Source organism: Ips typographus, linkage group LG2 (assembly GCF_016097725.1).
Source record: "Ips typographus isolate SLU linkage group LG2, UJ_Ityp_2.0, whole genome shotgun sequence".
NCBI classification, from domain to species: domain Eukaryota; kingdom Metazoa; phylum Arthropoda; class Insecta; order Coleoptera; family Curculionidae; genus Ips; species Ips typographus.
In genome coordinates, this window is record NC_138423.1 from 5,179,832 (window position 1) to 5,205,670 (window position 25,839).

At 33.9% G+C, this 25,839-nt stretch overlaps 1 protein-coding gene across 6 annotated transcripts in view; it reads left to right on the forward strand.

The window, feature by feature from the left end:
- Window positions 1-25,839, forward strand: part of Ogdh (oxoglutarate dehydrogenase Nc73EF) — a 53,495-nt gene that overhangs the window by 7,310 nt on the left and 20,346 nt on the right. For 2 of the 6 annotated variants that reach the window (XM_081973053.1, XM_081973056.1), the window contains exons 3-16: window positions 1,893-2,096; window positions 8,596-8,698; window positions 9,113-9,172; window positions 9,813-10,068; window positions 14,379-14,657; window positions 14,707-14,842; window positions 19,988-20,168; window positions 20,231-20,358; window positions 20,417-20,543; window positions 20,592-20,749; window positions 24,012-24,108; window positions 24,159-24,360; window positions 24,422-24,510; window positions 24,570-24,731. In XM_081973053.1, coding sequence (XP_081829179.1) covers window positions 1,893-2,096; window positions 8,596-8,698; window positions 9,113-9,172; window positions 9,813-10,068; window positions 14,379-14,657; window positions 14,707-14,842; window positions 19,988-20,168; window positions 20,231-20,358; window positions 20,417-20,543; window positions 20,592-20,749; window positions 24,012-24,108; window positions 24,159-24,360; window positions 24,422-24,510; window positions 24,570-24,731 — 2,182 coding nt within the window. Of the gene's footprint in view, window positions 1-1,892; window positions 2,097-3,107; window positions 3,229-8,595; window positions 8,699-9,112; window positions 9,173-9,812; window positions 10,069-14,378; window positions 14,658-14,706; window positions 14,843-19,987; window positions 20,169-20,230; window positions 20,359-20,416; window positions 20,544-20,591; window positions 20,750-24,011; window positions 24,109-24,158; window positions 24,361-24,421; window positions 24,511-24,569; window positions 24,732-25,839 lie in introns of all 6 variants that reach the window. The other 4 variants (XM_081973054.1, XM_081973057.1, XM_081973055.1 and 1 more) reach the window with 2 other exon arrangements.

A 25,839-nucleotide genomic window follows, 5' to 3' on the forward strand; every position in this document is an offset into this window, starting at 1 on the left:
TTTTCTCCTTGACTGTACCAAATTTTGCAGTGTTTTTTCAGGTTATTAGATAGGAAATTTAATGAGAATTCCAAAATATGCTTAAAACAGTAATTTTCTTATTCCAAGTGGGTTTTACAGGCAATTTTGTTCCTGACTGTCTTTTCAAACTGTAATTCTGACAGTTCAAATTCGACACCACTTTTCTCACTGATTCCACCAAATTTTGCAGTGTTTTTTCAGGTTATTGGATAGGAAATTTAATGAAGATTCCAAAAATGTGCTTAAAACAGTTATTTTCTTACTTCAAGTGGGTTTTAGAAGCAATTTTGTCCCTGACTGTCCTTTCACACTGTGCTTCTGGCAGTTGAAATTTTGACATTGCTTTTCTCCCTGACTGTACCAAATTTTGTAGTGTTTTTTCAGGTTATTGGATAGGAAATTTAATGAGGATTCCAAAAATGTGCTTTAAACGGTCATTTTCTCACTCCAACGAGGTTTTACATGCGATTTTGTCCCTGACTGTCTTTTCAAACTGTGTTTCTGTCAGTTCAAATTTTGACATTGCTTTTCTTCCTGACTGTACCAAATTTTTTAATGTTTTTTCAGGTTATTAGATGGGGTATTTAATAAGGATTCCAAAAATGTGCTTAAAACAGGCATTTTCTCACTCCAAGAGTATTTTACAGGCGATTTTGTTTCTGACTGTCCTTTCAAATTGTGTTTCTGTCAGTTGAAACTTTGCCACCGCTTTTCTCTCTCAGTGTACTAAATTTTGTAGTGTTTTTCAGGTTATTAGATGGGAAATTTAATGAGGATTCCAAAAATGTGCTTAAAACAGGTATTTTCTCACTCCAAGTGGGTTTTACATGCGATTTTGTCCCTGACTGTCCTTTCAAACTGTGTTTCTGTCAGTTGAAACTTTGACAGCACTTTTTTCTCTGACTGTACCAAATTTTGTAGTGTTTTTTAGGTTATTAGATGGGAAATTTAGTGAGGATTCCAAAAATGTGCTTTAAGCAGTAATTTTCTCACTCCAAGGAGGTTTTACATGCGATTTTGTCACTGACTGTCCTTTCAAACTGTATTTCTGTCAGTTGAAAGTTTGACACGGCTTTTCTCCCTAATTGTACCAAATTTTGTAGTGTTTTTCAGGTTATTAGATGGGAAATTTAATAAGGATTCCAAAAATGTGCTTAAAACAGGTATTTTCTCAGTACAAGTGTGTATTACTGGCGATTTTGTTCCTGTCTTTTCAAACTGTGTTTCTGTCAGTTCAAATTTGACACCACTTTTTTCTCTGACTGTACCAAATTTTTTAGTGTTCTTTAGGTTATTAGATGGGAAATTTAATGAGGACTCCAAAAATGTGCTTAAAACTGTCATTTTCTCACTCCAAGTGGATTTGACAAGCAATTTTGTTCCTGACTGTCAAATTGTACTCAAAAGTTGCAAAAATCAGGGTTTAGAAAAGTTTTCTTGCAGTGTTCGATACAAAACGTGTTTTTGAGATGGATGACAGTTAGTTATCTAAATTATCCTGTAAAAACTATGTGATATCTGTGACTAATGAAAATTTGCCTTGAATTTGCAAGATTTACACTTAGGCCGCATTCGTTTTCAAGCTCCATGGAGCGTAAAAACGAATACGGCCTTAAATACAGTTTTCTAAACAAGACGTGTTTCTGAGATTTATGACAACCAGTGTGAGTCGTGTCGGAAATGATATCTTTCAAGCAAATTTCAATTAGACTCAGAAATGTACTAGTCAAATTTGAATTACTGGTAAAATTGGTAAATGTTCCTACCTATTTTTTCATTCCTTTATCTTACCGGTAAATTTACGTTCATCACTACATAGAAAAAACAGTTTGCAGGATTAAAATTTAAGGGAAAACTAAATTATTTTTCAGTCTTGGGACGCCTTCTTTCGCAATTCACAAAGCGGAGGTCCCGGATACACTCCACCGCCGAGTTTGGCTCAGCCGGGCCGCAACGAAGTTTCACTCGGTGCTCTGATACCGAGTTTGGGTGGTTCTACAGCTCTGAGTGGCGGCATCAGCGAGAAAATGATCGACGACCATCTGGCAGTCCAGGCGATCATAAGAAGTTATCAGGTAAGTTTCGATTGAAACAATTTTTTGGTTTTCCAATGTAAATAAAAGTTTTATCACGGAAGCACAAAGCTTTTGCTTTTACTATAGGAACTTATGTATGTAGGAGCGAATCAATATTCTTAGGTTCTGCTGAAAAGAATGTTAAACTTCACCTTTTTTTTAGATTTACTTTCTATGACTTTTGGAATGTTCCTGAAATTTCTTACTTTGGAGCATGATTTTTTATATTATTATACTCTTGCCCCGCTTGGCAGCTCGCTGGCATAAAATCGCACTACATTTTTGTTATCTCATTAATTAATATGGGTTTTTCGTATATGCAGCGGTTTAGTTGTGTAGGTGGGACTCTATATGGGCGTTTTAACCTAGTTTACACCAGTTTGAGGGTGTGATCACAATTTTAGACTACTTTTATTAACACGGTATCAAATGTTTCCTAAAACTATGAAATATTTGAATTATCGCTTGCCCAATGGATAACAATCAGTAAATCGTACGAAACCAACCGGAAGAAGCAAAAGCTCTTGTCGGATATGACGTTATTTGACAGTACAGGTTATCTGATAAAGTCTGACCAACTATTATCAAGTGACGTCACATCCGACAGATTGACAAATTTGTTATTTGTCAGTCTGTCATAGACAATTTATGGAGTTTTGCCCCTTACTGCCAAGAAAACGGTTCTCTCTTACTCTTTGTTTCGACAAAAAGTATTATAAATTGTGCCAGTGGCAACGCAACACTTATTATTGGTGTACCACTGATTTTTCATAATTCAAACACAACAAAACATTTTAGTTAGTAGTTAATACATTATTTTTTCAAAATGCAATGCATTAGTTAGTTATATTTTTAATGCACAATCCGGTACACAATTGACCATTAAGTTAACTTGAACATGCTGTGTATGGGGTGTAGTGGCAGCTACACATTCTATTCTCTACTAATTTACTAAAAACCTTTTCACGTAAATGTTATCAATTCTTTGTCTCAATTTGAGTTTTTATCTAGCAACGTGGCCACCTGGTAGCCAAGGTGGACCCGCTGGGTATCATGTTTTCCGACCGAAACGCTACTATTAGCGACTTGATGGGTGCTGCACCGTCGGAAGTAATCCGGCAGCACAAGCTAGGTAAATGTGGTTAGCAATCTCATCGAATCGATTAAGCGTTAAGAACCGCATTAATCAAAAACAGTGTCAAGGAAATTTCGATAAAATCAATGTTTTTTGTTTAGTCAAAATTGTGCTTTAAGGTCAATAGCTGTTGTGGTAGGTTTATGTATGTGCCAGTTTATTAATTGACATGTAGATAAGTGTATCAAATTGTAACTAATGCGGTTCTTGACCAAGAAACGTTTGTTCATAAAATCGCGATAACTAGGAAATATTTAATAATTGTGGTCAAAAATGTGTTGACATTTTGCCTAATGACAAGCGCATGCAAATTGGGAACACAATAAAGGCATGATTAAATCAGTTTGAAACATTTCACTGAAAACAAAAATTAGTAAACAGTAATAGTTTTCATATTCATTCTGGTTTTTAATCTAGTTGGGTATGTTTTTAATGGGTCTCATTAGAACGGTCTACCATAGGTATATTATCTTTTTTAAATAATACTGGAAATATGGGTTGTTTTCTAATATGTCGGGCATTTTTGTAGTTTAACAAGTTTAATGTAGTTAATTTCTTCATTTTTATGAATGTTGAGTTCACAACCCATGTTTATGGTATAAAACGTCAAAAACCTTCAATTAAGCTTTTGTTTGCCGTTTTACAGACCGGAAAACTTAACAATTGATGGCAAAAAAACTGTTTTCATTCACTTTATTAGTACCCACAGTAGCACTAATTAGTCCCGGATCAATAGTTCAACTTGTAAGCAATGATTTTCACTAGTTTCTATTTAATCTAAAATAACTAACTGTAAAAGAGTGTTTGATCGTCTTGCAGACGATTATGAAAGGATAAAACAAGTCAAAACTTTGGCCTCCAAATCGAGTAAACATATACTGCTTGTTGCACGCGCTTTTGTTTTTATTGCATGCTTTCCTTGAGCTTTTGTGTAAAGTGCTTTGCCTAATTTAAGTTTATTGACTGATTTTTGCTTCAATACTAGGAGAACAGGTAAAGTTTTCAAACGTAATGAGAACTAACCTTTAATTTTTGCTCAAAAATGTCTACTGTTAGCTGCAAATGTTTTTACACTTATATTAGGGGGACCGGAAAGTCGTTTTCTTACGCTAAATACAAAACACTTGATAAAGATTATCCAAATGAGCAAATGTTTTGCCATATTGTTCATTTGAATTTGAACTGTTAATGCAAACCTCTACAGCGAACAATTGCAGTGAGTTAATCAATCTTTGACTGAAAAGTGGCCAGAGATTCTCCAACACGACAAATCAATACTGCACAGGCAAACCCTAGACAAAATTAATGAACTAGGGTGGGAGGTGCTGCCTCATCCACCATATTCTTCCGATGTTGCACCATCAGATTTCCACTTATTCCGAGTGCTGCAACATTTTTGAAGTGGCAAAACATGGGCACATTTGGATGATATCCAAAATGTCATCAGTGTGCAGATTCTTGAAACGAGGGAAGGGAACCCGCTGTTCTGTCACATTCTATCAACAGTTCTCTTGAGAATTCCGTTCTCTGCTTTCAAGAATTAGGCCCCAGCAAGTATTTTGCCGAGAAACCAATTAATTTGTATCAATCAGGGATTGAAAATGTACTCACTAGATGGCAAAAGGTTATTGAAAACGATGGGAAATACATCATTAGCTATAATGAAGACTGGCTCAAAGAGTATGTGTTTGAATTAAGCGTAAAAAACGACATTACTTGCCGGTCTCCCTGTTATTTGAACAACATTTGTAAGAAAAAAACCTTTTTGAAATATTTTAGAAAATAACACGGGTTTTCATACGGATTACAGTTTGGGAGAGTTGGCCTATTGTCTTATTGTCACCGCGACCCACGGGATCTTTTGTGATCTTTAATCAGACTTTATAGCCCCTTAGTGTCGCTCATTGCTTCTGGATTTGTTGAGCCAACTAGTCGAAAACGCATTCTCGACAGGCCCTCACAGTCACAGCACACAAGCTGCAGTTTTCTCTATTTCTCGGGAGAGTCTGAATTTGTTGCTTTTTCGTCAGCCCCATTAGACTAAGATGCCTACTTAATTGTCAGCAAACCTACCATGATCCTGACGGCCTTCGCATCGTCACCAAGCTGGTCCGCCAACAGTTTGGCTGTTGGTCCACTATTTTTGGGACCCCTTGTCTAGCCATTTCTTAATGGTTGTTTTGGCAATCGGCTTTGCTACCCCACAGAAGCGTTCTGGTCGTATCATTAGCCTAGAGGAGCCTTCACGGGCTGCTTCATCGGCAATTTTATTACTATGTTAGTGTCATTTTTGGTTGACTCCTTAGTTCGTTCAGTGGTTTTTGACAATCCAGCACTAACTGTGACGTTTGTTGGAAACTACAGCTTTTGCAGTAGATCGCAACCGTTGATTTGTTGCAAATGTCTCTACTGTTTAATTTTTTTGCGCAGTGTTCTATCTGTCGCCAGCTTGTCCATAGGAATCGAGATTTGAGTTCGTAGATTCCGACTCCTTCCTGGATTTTTGAGCTGTCTGTGTACCAAACTACATTCGCCTTTAATGGAGGATTAATCTTCCAGTTCTAGAAATGTAGGTCGAGTACTGTTCGACAAAGTTATACTTGGGTATGCTGTTATCCGCGAGCAGACCTAAGATATTGTCACTCTTTATTTACCTTGTCGTGTTCGGTGCCATGTCCACCCTTATTATAATCTGTTTGTCCCAGACCGTGATTCGCACTTGTATTGGTGGTAGATTGAGCCTTCTAGCGCTGTAGTGGGCGTTGTGCGCATAGCTCTAGTTATGCTAGCCTTTGAACGCTACGCAGTTGCATAATTACACATGCCTGCTTGGTTTTCGTCCATACTACTAATCCATACGCGATCATTATTCTTACTACCGCTTTTAGGGTTTAGATCCCAGTTCTTTTCACACATTCTTCTTCATCTACCTAGTGCAATTATGGCCCTGAGTGCGACCTTTTGAACGTGTGATTTCCAAGTAAGTTTCTGGTCAAAAATGACTCCGAAATACTTTACTTCCTTTGAAAAAGGTTATTCTTGTCCATTTACCAGTAGTGGTTTCAGCCCTGTGTACAGCAGTGGTTGTTCCATTTACTAGAAACTGTCTTATTTGGGTTAATTGATAGCTTGTCGTCTTTGCGTCAGTTTTGCACTATTTTGAGTGTCATTTTGCTTCTCTCTGAAAGAGTACTGGCAAATTTGCCTGGTACTACAATAGTAATCTAGGCAATAGAAGCCCTCCGCCGACAGCTTTTTTAGCAGATCGTCCACTAGTATGGCTCATAGTAATGGCGATACACCCCTTGTGGGATTCCCCCCCTCACTACCGGCCCCAATAGTGGTTTCTCCTAAGGTTTCTATTATCGTCTTGTTTGGTAGACTGGATTCTATCCATTTGCAAATTGCCCGGTCTCTTCTATAGATTTTGATACTAGCCTATTTAAATCGTCCCGAGCCAGGTCAATCGATCCTAAGAGGAAAAACCTGTAAGATGTTGTCCCTCATATATCTACTAGCCTTTCTAGCAATTTAAGCATAAAAAAGATAGATTCTGTATGACTAGGGTGCGTGGTCCAACGTCCAAAGGAGATCTTGGGGAGATACAAGACTCTTACTTGTTGCCACAAATTTGGCACAAATCCCCAGGCCAGACATTCCTTGAACTCTGCCAAGGTGTGAAACTAGGGTTTCATGACCTTTTTGCAGCAGGATGAGGATTTAAATGGTTGAAATTGGTTAATAGCCCATCTGGGTGTGTATTCTTGAAACAAAGGATATCAGTTATCATCTGTGAAATGTGACAGGATCCCGTCATTGTCAGCTTTTCCTGTCACATTCTATCAACAATTCTCTTGAGAATTTTGTTCCCTGGTTTCAAGTAGTAGGACCCTGACCTTTGCAGGTGTCACTTTGGCAATTTTCCACTCTTGGCTTTTTGGTCTTTGCAACCTCAATTCAGATGATGGGTCAGGAATGCCAATTATTTGCGTTGCTGTAGGAAAACGTGCTTTCATGAGCAGGTTTAGACTTTTCTCAGCTGTTTTTGTGTATGTGTTGTCGTTTTTTTTTGAGAAGTTCGACCTTATTTGATGTGTCTTTTTTTGCTTTGACTTTGTGAATTTGTGCACATGCGGGGGTGTCGGTTACCCTTTCGCAGAACCCCTGCCATCTCTTTGTTATACTCTATAAGCTTTGACTTGTCCTAGTCATTTTTAGCTTTGCCTTTATTAAATAGCCACCAGACTGTATCACTTGTCTGTTTCCAGATTTTTTCAGGACAATTGTTCTGATAAGCCGTAATTATAGCTTTGCTTGTCAATTGTACGGTTTCTTCTAGGTTTTCCACCCTTGGTTGTAGTACTTGTTGTACCCAGTTTGTGTAGGATATTTGGATTACGGTTTTTCATTCACTTTCCTGGTTTTTTTCTGTAGTTTTCCAAATTGAAACAATATTGTTTTGCATTTACATTGCAAGTTTATTTGAAATTAAAAACGACCTCGTTTCTTTTACGGTTGCAATTATGATAGGTAATTTGCAAGTGTTCTTGTTTGGTCACGTTGTTCCTTTTATCTTCAAACCAAGACTGTTTTAAAATTTGAAGTTTAAGTATTTATCCAAGATTTGGATAGCGCTATAAATTTAGCAGTAAAAAGTTGGTTGTCATTTTGAAATATGTACTGGTTTGTCATAGAGGTTACGTACTATCATATTTTCCCTTCCAATTTGTGGTTATAGTGTCTTCATTTTGCAAACTTTAATGATTTACTGATAATGTATGCACCCAAATGCACAAATCTTCAGCAATAATCAAGTACTTAGTTACATAGAGTACTTAATTGTACTGTTCTTAATACCCTTAAGTAGGTTTTTCTTTATCAAAGTACGTCCTTAAACGTAAAATTAGCAAACTGACCTTAAAAGGGAAACAAACTATTGTTTAAGTCATACATAAAGTTTCAAGGTGTTTTATTTCACTCACACTTATCTGCCTGGTAATTTGTATCTACTTTTAAAAGGACAATTTCAATTAATAAAAGGACTAGACATCCAAAAGAAAGAATCATATTTTTTGGAAGTCTAGTTTATATTTGCTTTGTAAATGTAGAGTGAAGTTATTTTGATGGTTTTAAAATACACTATAGTACGTACATATCAGAAATCTAAACTTTACTGAAACATAAACCATCAAAATGACTTTTGGTTCTGTGATATGCAACTTTCGTCACTGTTTCATGTGTTGTTAATATTGTTTTACCTTATAATACTTAACAAAATTTGGTACAAGTGACTCCGTGCTATTCTATACATGGTACTGCGAGATTTTCTGGATTTAGTAGAGGTGTTGGCAATATTGTTTTTAGATACGGGGCCATCACATTGCCAACCTGGATCCGTTGGGTATCAACAGCGCCGATTTGGACGACCAAACGCCACAGGAACTGATTTACAAAAACTACAATTTCGGTAAGGACTGTTTTCATGTGTGCAGGCGATTAGTTTAAATTAGGAGTGGGTTTAAAAATAGTTGTTTAAATTTTCTGAATAAGTTGGAAGTCTAGGCTCAGGTGAGAGACTTCAGAGACATGTAAAAAAAGTAAGTTCAGTTTCAGTGGTGACTTTTTTTTAGTCCAGCAACTAAAAAAATCACTTGCTCTTGTTTTTTCCCTAAGTTACAAACACATCGCTGTTTTATAACAAGTCTGGATCCTCTATTAACATTTCAATGAAATACTACTTTACACTATTAACTTCACACCTTTTTGTTTTATTAACCAGTTTTCTTTTATTTTGCACAACATATTATTTGCATTGTGATTTTTATTTAATTGCTTTTCCATGTTTTCACTCGTTTTTGCTTGTTTTGTGTTACCTTTTTAGATAGGCCATCCAGAACGTATTCGGAAGAGCTTCGAAGACAGGTTCAACAGTTCATGCGACGTAAGTTCAGTTGATTTTCTTTTTAATTCAAAGTATTTTAGATATTTTGAGGATGTGTTTGTAGGACGTAGTGTAAATATTAGTTGATGTAAATAGGCTTTTCAAGTAAGTATGACGTAGAACGTAGACTAATCGTGAGCGTTGTCCATATAACTAACTAAATTGATTAATGCACTTGTGTTTAGTGTATCAAAACAAAACTAGTTCAGTGTAGATGGTAGTTGAGTTATTACTAGATAAAGCTGCTTTATGCATAAACTGTTGCAATTTAAAAATTTTCCAAATGAAACAAAACAAGCTTAAAGTTGTTGGGTAATATTTTACACAAATAACGTGTTTTTTTGGTCGTTTGCTCGAAATTTAATACAGGGTGGACCACGATGTCCACCTTATATAAATTGCTTAAATCCTACGTAACTATTTGTCTAAATTTTAATAAATAATGTAAGTATACTTGTTTGAATTAATGACAAATTCATATTGAAATGTTTCAAACTGTTTCTTCCCGACTATTGAATATCAAAGCACAAATGTTTCTTACACTTTTTTTGCGATTGTAAACTGATTTATGAAAAGAGTTTACGATTACAAACCACATAGCGTCACTACCAAAATTACTGTATTTTTGTGTCACAAATAGATGAAACCGACATGGACAGAGTATTTAAACTGCCCTCCACCACATTCATCGGTGGTAACGAAAAAAGTCTACCACTTAGGGAAATTTTGCGACGTTTGGAACTGGCCTATTGCAGACATATCGGCGTGGAATTTATGTTCATTAATAGTCTGGAACAGTGCAATTGGATTAGGCAGAGATTGGAAACTCCCGGTTGTATGGACTTGAGCGCTGAACAGAAAAGGTTGATTTTGGCTCGTCTCACCAGAGCTACCGGGTAAGTTTTCTTAATATTACGCGAAACGCCAGTCAATCTACAAATTTTGCGTGCAAATTGAAGTCAGCTGTTTTGTGATGATAGGCACGCGTGACTTGGTTTAGAACTGTCGTCGTTTTATTTATTTGGATGATTATTTCACTTAACCGTGGCTCATAGAGTTACAGATTAAAAAAGTTTTACAAAAAAAAAAAAAAGTAATACAAAATTACTGTGATTTTGATGCTCTTGTGGTATTATTGCCCATAAATGATTAAAAAGTATACTTCAGTATAATAAGTGCAATTTATATTTTATTGTTATATGAGTATGACGTTTATTTAAATAATGGTTGGAAACTATTATCTAAAATAGGATTGTAACGACGACAATTCGGAATTTTTTTCAACAAAATGCATTATTAATAAAAATAATGCATTTTGTTGAAAAAAATTCTAATTATAAAAATAAAAGAATATTAATTTAATTTTGAAACAAATGAACGGATTTTAATGCGGTTTGGACGGTTATTTTGCTTGAATTATTGGCTTTTTGCTTAAGTGAAACAGTTTTGGGGGAATTTCACCTTTAAATGACCTTTTAGGGCAAAAGTGTCTTGATGCAGTCTTGTAAAGAATATAATTCCCTACAACTTTTCCTTACTACACTTTTTTGATATTTTTCAAATAACCAAGTTATGGACTCGTTTTGTTTTTTAAAACAGTTTTGGGGGAATTTCACCCTTAAATGACCTTTTAGGGCAAAAGTGTCCTAAAACAGTCTTGTAGAGAATAAAATTCCCTACAAATCTCCCTTATTACACTTTTTTGATATTTTTCAAATAACCGAGTTATGGACTCGTTTCGTTTTTTAAAACAGTTTTGGGGGAATTTTGCCCTTAAATGACCTTTTAGGGCAAAAGTGTCCTAAAACAGTCTTGTAGAGAATAAAATTCCCTACAAATCTCCCTTATTACACTTTTTTGATATTTTTCAAATAACCGAGTTATGGACTCGTTTCGTTTTTTAAAACAGTTTTGGGGGAATTTTGCCCTTAAATGACCTTTTAGGGCAAAAGTGTCCTAAAGCAGTCTTGTAGAGAATAAAATTTCCTACAACCCTCCCTTATTACACTTTTTTGATATTTTTCAAATAACCAAGTCATAGACTCATTTCGTCTTTTAAAACAGTTTTGGGGGAATTTCACCCTTAAATAACCTTTTATGGCAAAAGTACCCTGACGCAGTCTTGTAGAGAATAAAATTCTCTACAACTTTCCCTTTTACACTTTTTTGATATTTTTCAAATAACCGAGTTATGGACTCGTTTTGTTTTTTAAAACAGTTTTGGGGGAATTTCACCCTTAAATGACCTTTTAGGGCAAAAGTGTCCTAAAGCAGTCTTGTAGAGAATAAAATTTCCTACAACCCTCCCTTATTACACTTTTTTGATATTTTTCAAATAACCGAGTTATGGACTCGTTTCGTTTTTTAAAACCGTTTTGGGGGAATTTCTCTCTTACATGACCTTTTAGGGCAAAAATGCCCTAAAGCAGTCTTGTAGAGAATAAAATTCCCTACAAATCTCCCTTATTACACTTTTTTGATATTTTTTAAATAACCAAGTTATACCCTTGTTTCGTTTTTTAAAACAGTTTTGGGGGAATTTCGCCCTTAAATGACCTTTTAGGGCAAAAGTGTCCTAAAGCAGTCTTGTAGAGAATAAAATTTCCTACAACCCTCCCTTATTACACTTTTTTGATATTTTTCAAATAACCAAGTCATAGACTCATTTCGTCTTTTAAAACAGTTTTGGGGGAATTTCACCCTTAAATAACCTTTTATGGCAAAAGTACCCTGACGCAGTCTTGTAGAGAATAAAATTCTCTACAACTTTCCCTTTTACACTTTTGTGATATTTTTCAAATAACCGAGTTATGGACTCGTTTCGTTTTTTAAAACAGTTTTGGGGGAATTTCACCCTTAAATGACCTTTTAGGGCAAAAATGCCCTAAAGCAGTCTTGTAGAGAATATCATTCCCTACAACTCTTCCTCATTACACTTTTTTGATATTTTTCAAATAACCGAGTTATGGACTCGTTTCGTTTTTTAAAACCGTTTTGGGGGAATTTCTCTCTTACATGACTTTTTAGGGCAAAAATGCCCTAAAGCAGTCTTGTAGAGAATAAAATTCCCTACAAATCTCCCTTGCTACACTTTTTTGATATTTTTCAAATAACCGAGTTATGGACTCGTTTCTTTTTTTTAAACTGTTTTGGGGAAATTTCTCCCTTAAATGACCTTTTAGGGCAAAATTTCCTACAACCTCTCTTATTACTCTTTTTTTATATTTTTCAAATAACCGAGTTATGATGTCGTTTCGTTTTTTAAAACAGTTTTGGTGGAATTTCACCCTTAAATGACCTTTTACGCCAAAAGTGCCCTGATGCAGTCTTGTAAAGAATATAATTCCCTACAACCCTCCCTTATTACACTTTTTTGGTATTTTTCAAATAACCAAGTCATAGACTCATTTCGTCTTTTAAAACAGTTTTGGGGGAATTTCACCCTTAAATAACCTTTTACGGCAAAAGTACCCTGACGCAGTCTTGTAGAGAATAAAATTCCCTTCAACCCTCCCTTATTACACTTTTTTGATATTTTTTAAATAACCAAGTTATAGACTCGTTCCGTTTTTTAAAACCGTTTTGGGGGAATTTCTCAACAACCCTCTCTTATTACACTTTTTTAAAACCGTTTTGGGGGAATTTCTCTCTTACATGACCTTTTAGGGCAAAAATGCCCTAAAGCAGTCTTGTAGAGAATAAAATTCCCTACAAATCTCCCTTATTACACTTTTTTGATACTTTTCAAATAACCAAGTTATAGACTCGTTTTGTTTTTAAAACAGTTTTGGGGAAATTTCTCCCTTAAATGACCTTTTAGGGCAAAAATGCCCTAAAGCAGTCTTGTAGAGAATATAATTCCCTACAACTCTCCCTTATGTTTCTGTAGAAGTAGAAATAAAAGTTGAAACACACATACATATTTTTTAGGTATACTTGGTTCGTCCAACAAGTAACAAAATAAATGTTTCTAAGATTCGAAACGAGTTATCATCAATGTAACTGCAAATATCTCGCGAATACTAAAAAATTCGCATTTTTATAAAGCATATCTTTCTGCTGTAAAACAATCTTATTTCCAAATCCATAACTGTAGGTTTGCTAAGGGATTAAATTAAAAAGTCGCTTATGCCTGCTTTATACCTCCCATTTAAGAATTAAATTAAATTAAAATTTCCACTAAAATTAATATTTAAACTAAGAAATTTTGGTTAGGTTTATACAAATTAATAATTAGAAAAATAAATGACTGTTTTGACTTACTGGACGTTCGACGTTGATGTTTGACGTTGACGTTTATATTGTCATCGTCATTACGCGTGTTTTGTGGATAAAGAAAATTTTTATTAAAATAATTTAAAAAATTTGTTCTTAAACCACTTTTTCGGTAAAAAATCCAATTATGGAAATAGACGATTCAAGTCTAATAGACTACGTATCGCAATAGAAGACAGCAATTTACATCATGAGTGATGACAAGTATGACAGTGATAGTTCCGAAAGTCAACGAATTTAAACGAATTATGCCGAACTTTAATAAGTTAGTTTAGTTTAGTGTAAATTGAAAGTATAAATGGGCTCGCTTGTAAGTTCACTTTCAGCTTTGATAAATTAATTTTAGTTTAAATGAAAGTTTAGTTTAATTGTTAATTGAGAGGTATAAAGCAGGCATTATAAGTTAAAATAAACCATTTTAAAAGTTCCTGTTTTGAAAACATCTATGTGACCAATGGGGTCGTCAACCATAGTGGAATTTAACGTTTAAACCATAAAACGTATGCTTTAAAACGTGCTATTACGTCTTACATTTCAATATTACATTGCTAGTAATTTTACAACAATAAGCTTAAAAGGAACGTTAAAATGAGGCGGGCACGGTGGCATAGTAAGGGGCATTTTAATTTCATAATGTAAACAAAATCATGTTTTTCAATTTAGGTTCGTTATTTACAACATTGACAACGTCGTCCATGTTCACCTTGATGACGTGCAACTAAAGGTATAATAATTAGGGTATAGGTAAAAGTCTAAGATGCAAATTACTCATTGGACAGGTTTTATGAGTCAATCTCACAACAACGGGTTAAATGGCAGTTCTTCCAGCAGAAATTCTTTCTAATCAGAAACTTTCTAAAAGAACTATAAAATAAACATTTGTTATTAAATTACATAATTCAGTCTGTTGATTATTATTATACTTTTCTAGATTCGAATCATTCCTTTCACGTAAATGGTCGTCAGAAAAACGTTTTGGTCTGGAAGGTTGCGAAATCCTAATTCCCGCCATGAAAACCGTCATCGATAAATCCACAGAATTGGGCGTGGAAAGTATAGTGATGGGCATGCCCCACAGAGGCCGTTTGAACGTTTTAGCCAACGTATGCAGAAAACCATTGTATCAACTATTTACCCAATTCGCCGGGCTTGAAGCTGTCGACGACGGTTCTGGTGATGTAAAGTACCATTTGGGAACCTACATTGAGCGGTATGTCTACCACTTTAACTCTTGTTATGATTAAATTGGATTTGTGCAGCTTGAATCGCGTAACGAACAAAAACATTCGACTGGCTGTTGTGGCCAATCCTTCTCACTTGGAAACTGTCGATCCGGTGGTTGAAGGCAAGACTAGAGCTGAACAATTTTATAGGGGTGACGGTGAAGGCAAAAAGGTAATATACATCTTATAGGTAAGAGTGGACCAATTTTGATAGCTTTTCTGTTTTTTTGAAAAGTTCAAACCATCCTAACTATATAAATATAACAGGTTTGCCCCATAAAATGAATTATACTTATTAGACCTCACTCTCTGCAATCTGAACATTCCTTCAATTGAGAACAGCCATAATAACATTGTTTACAATGGTCAAAGCTACACTTGGTACATTTATCTAGAAAAACAAGAAAATTATTAGCTCTGGCAGTATTTTAATTAAGTTTAGTGACAATTTCCCATTGATGTCATATTTTTAAAATCTCAAAAAACAAGATTTATTTTTTGCCAATAACATGACTTGATTACTCAGGTTGTATGTGCAGGGTGTTCAAATAATAGTGGTTTTGGACGTTTTTGACTAAACTGGAAAAAAATTGTTATAAAAAGGGGCTCAATAAATATCGTTAGAAAATATTTTCAGTTTCGGGAAATGTCCACAAGAGCGCGTACAACTTTGATTCAAGATTTCAAGGCGTTGATTAATGTTAAAATGAAGAAAACTAAATATTACATCTGATAGCAAAAACCGCAACTTTCTAGCATCCTTTTATTTCAAGTTACTTAAAAAAAAAACGATTATTTTTTATGATTAATCGTCGTCTCCCAAGTGTGCGGAGCATAAAATGACAGTTTAAAATAAAAGTTCTTGAATACAATTGTACCATTTCGACAGTTTCTTCATTTGTAAGCGGTAGTTTAAGAGAGTTAAGTTAAGGAAAATATTATAAATTAGCACATCAAACGTACGTGACAATTTTTTAATATTTAGCATTTTTCTCACACTTCTAGCTAATCTTATGAGAAACATTTTCTAAAAAGTTAAATAAGGTTTGCAGTCGTAACACGCTTAAGAGAACCTGTCATATTATGCTCTGCTCACTGGGAAGAATTATTAAAAATAGGTTTTTGTAGTGATAAGTAAATTACCGGTAAAGTAAATATTTAATAAGGTAAAGGACATTTAATAAGGATTCCAAAAATGTGCTTAAAATAGTATTTTTTTTACTCCAAGAGGGTTTTACAGGCGATTTTGTCACTGACTGTCCTATCAAACTCTTTGACACCAGTTTTCTCATTGCTTACCAAAATGTGTAGTGTTTTTTTTTCAGGTTATTGGATAGGGGGTTTAATGAGGATTCCAAAAATGTGCTTAAAACAATCATTTTCTCACTCCAAGTGGGTTTTACAGTCTATTTTTTCCCTGACTGTCTTTTAAAACTGTGTTTTTAGCAATTCAAACTTTGACACCGCTTTTCTTACTGATTACTAAATTTATATAGTGTTTAGATAGTGTTTTTTCATGTTATTGGATAGGAAATTTAATGAGGATTCCAAAAATGAGGATAAAACAGTCATTTTCTAACTCCAAGTGGGTTTTACAGGCAGTTTTAGATTATTCGATAGGAAATTTAATTAAGATTCCAAAAATATGCTTAAACCAGTCATTTTCTCACTCAAAGTGAGTTTTACATTCGATTTTGTCCCTGACTGTCTTTCTGTCAGTTCAAACTTTGACACCGCTTTTCTCCTTGACTATATCAAGTTTTGTAGTGTTTTTTATGTTATTGGATAGGAAATTTAATGAGGATTCCAAAAATGTGCTTCAAACAGTCAATTTCTTACTCCAAGTGGGTTTTACAGACAATTTTATTTCTGACTGTCCTTTCAAATTGTGTTTCTGTCAGTTCAAACTTTGACACTGCTTTTCTTCCTGACTCTATTAAACTTTTTAGTGTTTTTTAGGTTTTTGGATAGGAAATTTAATGAGGATTCCAAAAATGTTCTTAAAACAGTAAATTTCTTACTTCAAGTGGGTTTTACAGGCGATTTTGTCCCTGACTGTATTTTCAAACTGTGTTTCTGGCAGTTCAAACTTTGATACCGCTTTTCTTCTTGACTATATCAAGTTTTGTAGTGTTTTTTAGGTTATTGGATAGGAAATTTAATGAGGATTCCAAAAATGTGCTTCAAACAGTCAATTTTTTACTCCAAGTGGGTTTTACAGACAATTTTGTTTCTGACTGTCCTTTCAAATTGTGTTTCTGTCAGTTCAAATTTTGACACTGCTTTTCTTCCTGACTCTCTTAAATTTTTTAGTGTTTTTTAGGTTATTGGATAGGAAATTTAATGAGGATTCCAAAAATGTTCTTAAAACAGTAAATTTCTTACTCCAAGTGGGTTTTACAGGCGATTTTGTCTCTGACTGTCTTTTCAAACTGTGTTTCTGGCAGTTCAAACTTTGACACCGCTTTTCTCTTTGACTGTACCAAATTTTGTATTTTTCATGTTATTGGATAGGAAATTTAATGAGGATTTCAAAAATGAAATTAAAACTGTCATTTTCTAACTCCAAGTGGGGTTTACAGGCGATTATGTCCCTGACTGTCTTTTCAAACTGTGTTTCTGGCAGTTCAAACTTTGACACTGCTTTTCTCTTTGACTGTACCAAATTTTGTATTTTTCAGGTTATTGGATAGGAAATTTAATGAGGATTTCAAAAATGAAATTAAAACTGTCATTTTCTAACTCCAAGTGGGGTTTACAGGCGATTTTGTCCCTGACTGTCCTTTCAAACTGTGTTTGTGTCAGTTCAAACTTTGACACCGGTTTTTTCCCTGACTGTACCAAATTTTGTAGTGTTTTCTCAGGTTATTGGATAGGAAATTTATTTACGATTCCAAAAATGTGCTTAAAACTGTAATGTTTTCACTCCAATTGGTTTTGACGAGCAATTTTGTTCCTGACTGTCAAACTATGCTCAAAAGTTGCAAAAATCATGGTTTAGAAATGTTTTCTCTCAGTATTCGATACAAAACATTTAGAGATTTATGACAGTGGTCACATGACTCTCTAGCTAAATTATCCTCCAAAAACCACGTGATATTTGTGACTGATGTGAAAATTGTCAAAATTTGCCTAGAATTTGCAAGAATTACCGTTTAACACAGTTTTCGAAACAAGACGTATTTATGACAGTTATTTTGGTCAATGAATTAATGGTAAATTACAAATTGTTTAAATAATAATATCTTCAGATTTGCGGCATTTTTCTCACCTCATAAACTTACTTTTCTTAACTTATTATTTGTCATAATTATAAGATTATATATGAGATTAGTGACAAACAGCTGAAAATGTTTTTTTATTTTTTAGAAACGGCTACTTGTTTATAAAAAAAGTTATAAGATTGAAACTCAATTGGCACAAGAATCACTTTGTCAGAAAAATTTCACTTTATTTATTTTATAAAATTGATGAACCAAAATCTCTCAAACAATAAATAACAAATCAAAACATCCTTTTACTCACTCTCTATTTTTGAGGATTTTATTTTGCCAATATTGACCGAAAATTACTTTAATGCCATTAATGACAGTCATGACAGGAAAATCTTTTAATCAAATTTCAATTAGACCCATAAATTTGGAATTTACTGGTAAAATTGGTACATTTTTCTGTCGCACTAATTTTTACTTTACTTTACAGGTAAATTATTGGTCACGGTATATTTACGCCCATCACAACTTGACACAGAAGAATTGGTTTTTGCTGTCTGATGTAGTATTTAATTCTCTCCATTTTGGCATTAATCAACGCTATGGGTTGCATTTGATTTTATCAGTTAGGCGGGAAAATAGTAGGTCTTTGTAAAAAGCACCACCTGTCGATGAAACAAAACAATTTCAAACAATCATTCATAGTGCATTTAATAGGAAAAAACCTGCTCTTTTTAATGGTGCCAAACTAATGGCTCTACGATAAACCGTTTCGAAGTTAACGCAGTTTCTTTTGAGTTATTTAAAGGATTTTATGCAAAGTTGTTACTAGTTTTTTTTGATTGATGCGAAATTTCTTTTTGTTTTATACAGGGTGTCCCATAAGTAATGGTAAATAATTTAATGACGTATTTATGGGGTCAAAATAATTCGATTTAGCACAACTTACCTCAGACAAAAAGTCAATAGAAACAGAAGTACAAGGGTCAAAGTTATTTTTTTAAAATGCATTTTTTCACTTAACAAGAGGTCTCCTTGGAGTTTCTTGCTAAAATTAGGTATTCGAGGGTGCCAAATTTGATTATCTACTCAGTTTTAAGCAAGCTTATAGAGGTCACCATCTAAAACCAGTGATTTGCTTTAAAATCACTCTAACTTTTTTCTGGTAAGGCGAAGTGACAACTGAAATCTGAGTATCGGTTTTCCAATATTTTTTTAACAAAAAAGGTATACTTAGTTGACATCCTTAAGATCAACAGTTAACGAGATATTTGCAACTAAAGTATTCGGTGCCAAACATGATTGCAATTTGTAATCTTCTTGGAGGATGGAACCTTAGATCATGTCTCATTACAAGTGAGAAATTACTTAAGCAAAAATTTTCTGAATCGTTGAATTGGTCGGAGAAGCCAAATATCATGACCAGCACCAAGTTCGAAAATTGGTCCTCCAGATTTTTACCTGAGGCATTTTGTGTATGAAGAAATAATAGATAACTAAGGCAAGTTATTAATTTCAACTTAAAATGCTGTTGAGAGATTTTGGAACAATAACAGACAGTTATTTCAACCAATTTTTTTATAAATGCATTGAGGTCAATATTTTAATTGCAAAAAACTCGAAAACCGTTTGTTTTTGGGATACATACTAGGTATATTTTTTTTGGCAAGAAGGTATTGGAAAACAGATATTTGGGTTACAGCTGTCACTTGGCTATACCAAAAAAAAGTTATGTCGATTTTAAAGCGAATTAATTTGTGCAGGTGGAGACCTCTGCGTGCTGGCTTAAAACTGCGTTGATAATTAAATTTGCTATCTTCAGAAACTCCAAGTTATTCATGAGTAATTAAAAAAGACCATTTTAAAAAGATTACTTTGACCCCCTGTATTTCTGTTTTCGTTGACATTTTGTCTGAGGTAAGTTGTGCTAAATCGAATTATTTTGGCCCCTTAAATCCGCTATTAAGTTATTTACCATTACTTATGGGACACCCTATACTTTTTTCTCATGTTGAAAGTATTTTCGATTATACGATCTATCTGCCAAATATATCATCACTATATTTTTGAGAATGTGTTTTTAATACTTTCGTTATGGATATAAGGTAATGTCTCTGCTACTTCACGGTGACGCTGCCTTCTCCGGACAAGGAGTTGTATTCGAAACTATTGGTTTATCTGAACTACCTGACTATACCACTCACGGTACTGTACATATTGTGGTAAACAACCAAATTGGTTTTACCACCGATCCAAGGTATTCTAGATCATCTCCTTACTGTACTGGTGAGTTTTTTCAGTTGAATTTACTGAGCGACAGTAAATAGCTGATTTAATGTGTCATTTAGACGTGGCTCGTGTTGTGAACGCTCCAATCTTCCACGTAAATGCGGATGATCCTGAATCAGTGATCCACGTGTGCAATATTGCTGCTGAATGGAGGGCCACGTTCCATAAAGACGTTGTTATTGACTTGGTTTGTTTCATGATTTTTCAACCTTCTACAATTATAATTAATTATGTATTGCTTCTAGGTTTGCTATCGTCGTTACGGCCATAACGAGCTTGACGAACCAATGTTCACGCAACCGCTTATGTACAGAAAAATCAGGAGCACCAAGCCTTGTTTAGATAAATATTCTGATCATTTAATAGCCGAAGGTATGGATCTTTAAATTTTTATTTTTTGTCGTTAATTAATTTTTTTAGGAATCGTAACTGATGCGGAAGTTAAAGATGTGAAAGGAAAATACGACAAAATTTGCGAGGATGCTTTGGACAGGGCCAGAAAGGAAACCCACATTAAATACAAGGATTGGATCGATAGCCCCTGGTCTGGATTCTTTGAAGGAAAAGATCCTCTGAAGGTATGTTTAGAATTTAAATACAGGGCAATTCAAATGTGACTCTCACCATTGGGTTCTTGGAACAAGAGATACGAAAAAGTTAAAATTGGGACAAAGTTGCGCAATTCAAAGCTGAACCAAATGCCGTTTTAAAAATGTTGAGTACTTTCGGAGATATTGGAAGAAAACTGAAAATTAGATTTTTTATTTATTTGTAACCTTATTCGAAGAGGTATTCTAGAACTAAAAGCATATTTTTATTGCCACTCTTTATCAGCTTGTTGATTTCAAATTTACCGTTCGACGTTTTTGTTATGGACGCCATACTGATTTCAGTAAACTACGACAACTTAGAATTTGCCTTGTAAATGTCAAAATAAATCACTACAAGCGAAGTTTAATTAATGAGCAGTTGTTAAACTTGTTACACGCAATTGGTTGGCAAAAACCAAAAAAATAACGGACACCAGATTCGTGTTTTCCAAGACCAAGAAAAACCTTCATTTGGACAAAATTGCGGTGCATTTTCCCAAAAAATCGCGAATAACTTGATCATTGGTTTGGTCGCTAGAGAGCGCCAAACTTGATTACTTCTTTTCGGACATTTTCCTAAATATATATAAAATTTTGAAAAATGTCTTCAGCTGCCTTAGTTAGTTTAGGATAAAGTGGACGTTAAGTATCATTAATTTAATATTTAATTGATTTAGTTGTTTTTTTTTTCTTAAAAATACATACAATAATGAGTGATGAGTGATGAAGTGATTGCAATCGATTTGCGTCATCAAAACTGTAGTTTTGAGTATGTTTTCAGTTAACAAAGATTTTGAAGTACGTAACTGTTATGGTTTCAATCGATTCAGTCGAATTTAATTTTTAGATTCATCTACAATTGATTTGCACCATCAAAACAGTCATTTTTACTGTCCAAATCCAAAAAGTGTGTTTTTAAATAAAAATCGATTCTCTGCAAGTTTTAAACTAGTCTACAGGCGATTTGCATCATATTAATACTGCCATTTTGACTGTTCTTTTTTTCAATTATAAAAAAAAATGTTAAAAAATCCAAAAAGAGTTTTTTTTTATAGAAATTGCTTTAATACAATTTTTATGTTATCTACAAGCGATTTGCACTATTAAACCTGTCATTTTAACTGTTAAGTTAAAAGTTTTTGTTTAAACTTTTCAAAAATCTTGTAAAATTTAAAAAGTGTATTTTTAATGATAATTGATTTTATTTAAAGTCATCTACAGTTAATTTGCGCTAATAAAACTAACATTTTGAATGCGTTTTTCAATTTTTAGAGTTAAAAAATATGAAAATCGATTTAAATCGGTTTACTTTGACCTCAGCTAACTGCGGCAGAGCGTTGTAAACACGTTTCAGGGACACCCTGTATACAGGGTAATTCAAATTAGACTCTCACCATTGGGATCTCAGAAACCATAAGAGATACGATAAATTGGGACAAAGTTGCGCAATTTAAAGCTCAACCAAATGTTGTTTTAAAATTTTTGATTTTCCGAGTACTTCCGAAGATTTTCGAAAAAAACTGAAAATTTGATTTTTTGTTTTTACTTATTTCTAACCTTATTTGAAGAGATATCCCAAAACTAAAAGCATCTTTTCATTGCCACTTTTTCCTAGCCATTCGATGATTGATTCAAATTTGCCACATGAGGTTTCGTTTTCTGTCACTCATCATCAACTTTCTTTTTTCTTATGGGCGCCATATTGGATTTTTAGCCCACCAAATAGTACGTTTTATTCTGATTTTAGTGATGTATAATAACGTATGATTTTCTTCATAAATAACAAAATAATTCAATAAAAACTATTTTTACTTTAGTTATTGGCTTTGAGTTAATGGGCCGTTTTAAAAAATGTTATTATTTGACAGTACTTGTCAAACACGATAATTCGGACGATCATTAGAGCGTCAATCATAGTTAAAAATGTATCTAGAAAAGAAACCCCCGCAGAAAATATTATTATTATACAAGCATTGCTGAACTATTTAGGTTAATCAGAAAAAGAGATTTGTTAGCATTATCTCTAACTTAAAAGGCTTATTTATGTTTCCAAGAGAAAGATCATCATTTTAGGAACTTCATTTTTTGCCAAATTTCAATTTTTTATAATGTTAAGTGTCTTGTCTTGTCTGTTAATTGGCTCTGCTCTCAGCAATTTGCCAGTAATGTTAAGTGCAAGTTTATAGTTATTTATACAGTAAGTGACAAACCATTTTTTATTCATTCATATTTATTCGAGTGAATAAACCGGTTTAAGTCACGTGTCTTATACAGTATTTTATTAAATTTCGACTTCTTATATTAAAAAAAAAAAACTAAAATTACAGTTCTATTAAATTTGCACCGCGCCCCGTAGATGTAACATTGATGTTTGTTTGTTTACATCTGTAAATAGGCGAATGTCATTCGGAGTGATTTAATAGTTATTTATTCAGCAAGTGACTTAAACCATTTTTTATTCACGAAAAGAACAAGTAGGTCCACAAGTGTAGCGACTGGCCTAAGCTCTTCGAGTGAATAAACCGGTTTAAGTCAAGTCACGTGTACACCTTTGTGACTAAGTATGTTCAGGCCAATTGCGTGTGACAAGTACTACCAAGTAATCTTCATAAAACGTCTCATTAACTCAAAGCTAACTAAGGTAAAATCTCTAAAAGCTCTAATGATCGTCCGAATTATCGTGTTTGACAAGTACTGTCAAATAATGACATTTTATAAAACGGCCCATTAACTCAAAGCCAATAACTAAAGTAAAAATAGTTTTTATTGAATTATTTTGTTATTTATGAAGCAAATCATAAGTTATTTATTATACATCACTAAAATCAGAATAAAACGTACTATTTGGTGGGCTAAAAATCCAATATGGCGCCCATAAGAAAAAAGAAAGTTGATGATGGCTGCCAAAAAACGAAACGTCGTGTGGCAAATTTGAATCCATCATCGAATAGCTGAGAAAAAGTGGCAATGAAAAGGTGCTTTTAGTTTTGGAATATCTCTTCAAATAAGATTAGAAATAAATAAAAACAAAAAATCAAATTTTCAGTTTTTTTCGGATATCTTCGGAAGTACTCGGAAAATCGAAATTTTTAAAACTGCATTTGGTTGAGCTTTACATTGCTCAACTTTGCCCCAATTTAAACTTTCTCGTATCTCTTATAGTTTCCGAGATCCCAATGGTGAGGGTCGAATTTGAATTACCCTGTATATTGCAGTACATATTAAGTACGAAAATTATCTTAATTTATAGGCGGCCAAAACTGGAATTGTCGAAGACACTTTAGTCCACATCGGAAAACGATTCTCTTCTCCACCACCAAATGCTGCTGAATTTATCATCCATAAAGGTACAAACTTTATTATTTACCTTGGAAGGTAACTAATTTATTCTCTGCAGGTATTGAACGTATCTTAAAATCTCGTATGGAAATGGTGGAGAACAGGATTTGCGATTGGGCCCTTGGCGAGGCTATGGCATTCGGCTCTTTACTAAAGGAAGGAATCCACGTAAGGTTGTCCGGTCAGGACGTAGAAAGAGGCACTTTCTCCCACAGACATCACGTGTTGCACCATCAAACTGTAGACAAAGCCACATACAGGTACTTGTGGTTATTTGGTTTTAAAGTTGAATTTACTATAATATATTTGTTGTTTTTGTAGACCTCTCTGCAATTTGTATCCGGATCAAGCCCCTTACACTGTTTGCAATAGTTCACTTTCTGAGTATGGTGTCCTTGGTTTCGAATTGGGTACGTTTATTACAGTAAATGGTGGATTAAGGTATTTTTAATTAGTGAACTGTTCAAAGGATATTCAATGACCAATCCCAACGCTTTGGTTATCTGGGAAGCCCAGTTTGGAGATTTTTCCAACACTGCACAGTGCATCATCGACACTCTGTTGGCCAGCGGACAGTCGAAATGGGTCAGGCAAACTGGTTTGGTTATGTTATTGCCTCACGGAATGGAAGGTACGTGATTGATATATCCTTTACTGAAATTACTATGTAAAATTTGTGTCATGTTTGGTTCCATTGACAAAACGTGTTTTTTTGGGTTTGGAAAATCGCATATTTTGAGCCAAAATTTGACCTATATTTTAGCAGTGAGCAGAAATTTATTTTTTCTAATTTTGGCATATAAAGTGACACTTTTCAAAACTGATTAGAGTGACAAAACGTTTTACTTTATGTAACCAGTTACATAAAGTATCACTTTATGTAACTAGTTATGAAAAGTTCATTTCATCACTCCCTGTTTTTATGCATTTCCGTAGAAACATATGGTCGACATCCATCATAACATGTCGTTGTCACTGTTTATACAAGGTGCTATGAAAGTGAATATTTGTGTTAAATCACTTTAAAAGATGGTTTTTACCGCTTTTTGGTCAAAATTAGAAAAAATTATGTATGCAACACGTTTCGAAAATGTCTTATTGTGTAACTCATTCAAATTGTAGGACCTCGCTGCGCTCGCCCTACAAACATTCATTCGTTACACAAAATCGATCTTTTCGTAACTGGTTACATAAATAGCTATTATTTTTTATTTATTTACCCGTGTGTCATGCCCCTGTGATTTAGAAGTAGACATGCATTATTGACTTCATCCTTGTCTATTGTTCACTTTCAGAAAGTGTAAATATCTAAGTGAATGTCTTCCAAAAAAAAACATTTACTGATTAGTGCTTCTATTTCAGTCATTGTCAGTTTGAAAACCATCGAAATTTATTTGATTTGTCTACTATTAATTCTTTTCCGTTTCTTTGTGTTGTTAATCATTTATAAAGTTTTCTATTTACCACACCACCACAGTTCTTTTAAGAGCTATTGTTTATAAGCTTTTAACATTCTCTAAGTACTTTCATAATATTATTATTAATATTTTTATTTTTTTTATGTCGGCTGTCACGATCTAACCAAAATTGGCACAATTACTAACCTGTTTTTAAAAAAAAAGTGGGAGTGTCTATTATGGTTTTTATTTAGCCATTTGGTTTTTCGTAAATTCGGAATTACTTACTATTACAGTATTTTTTTAGAAAATGCCTGGAAAAATTCTCCACAGACAAGCTCA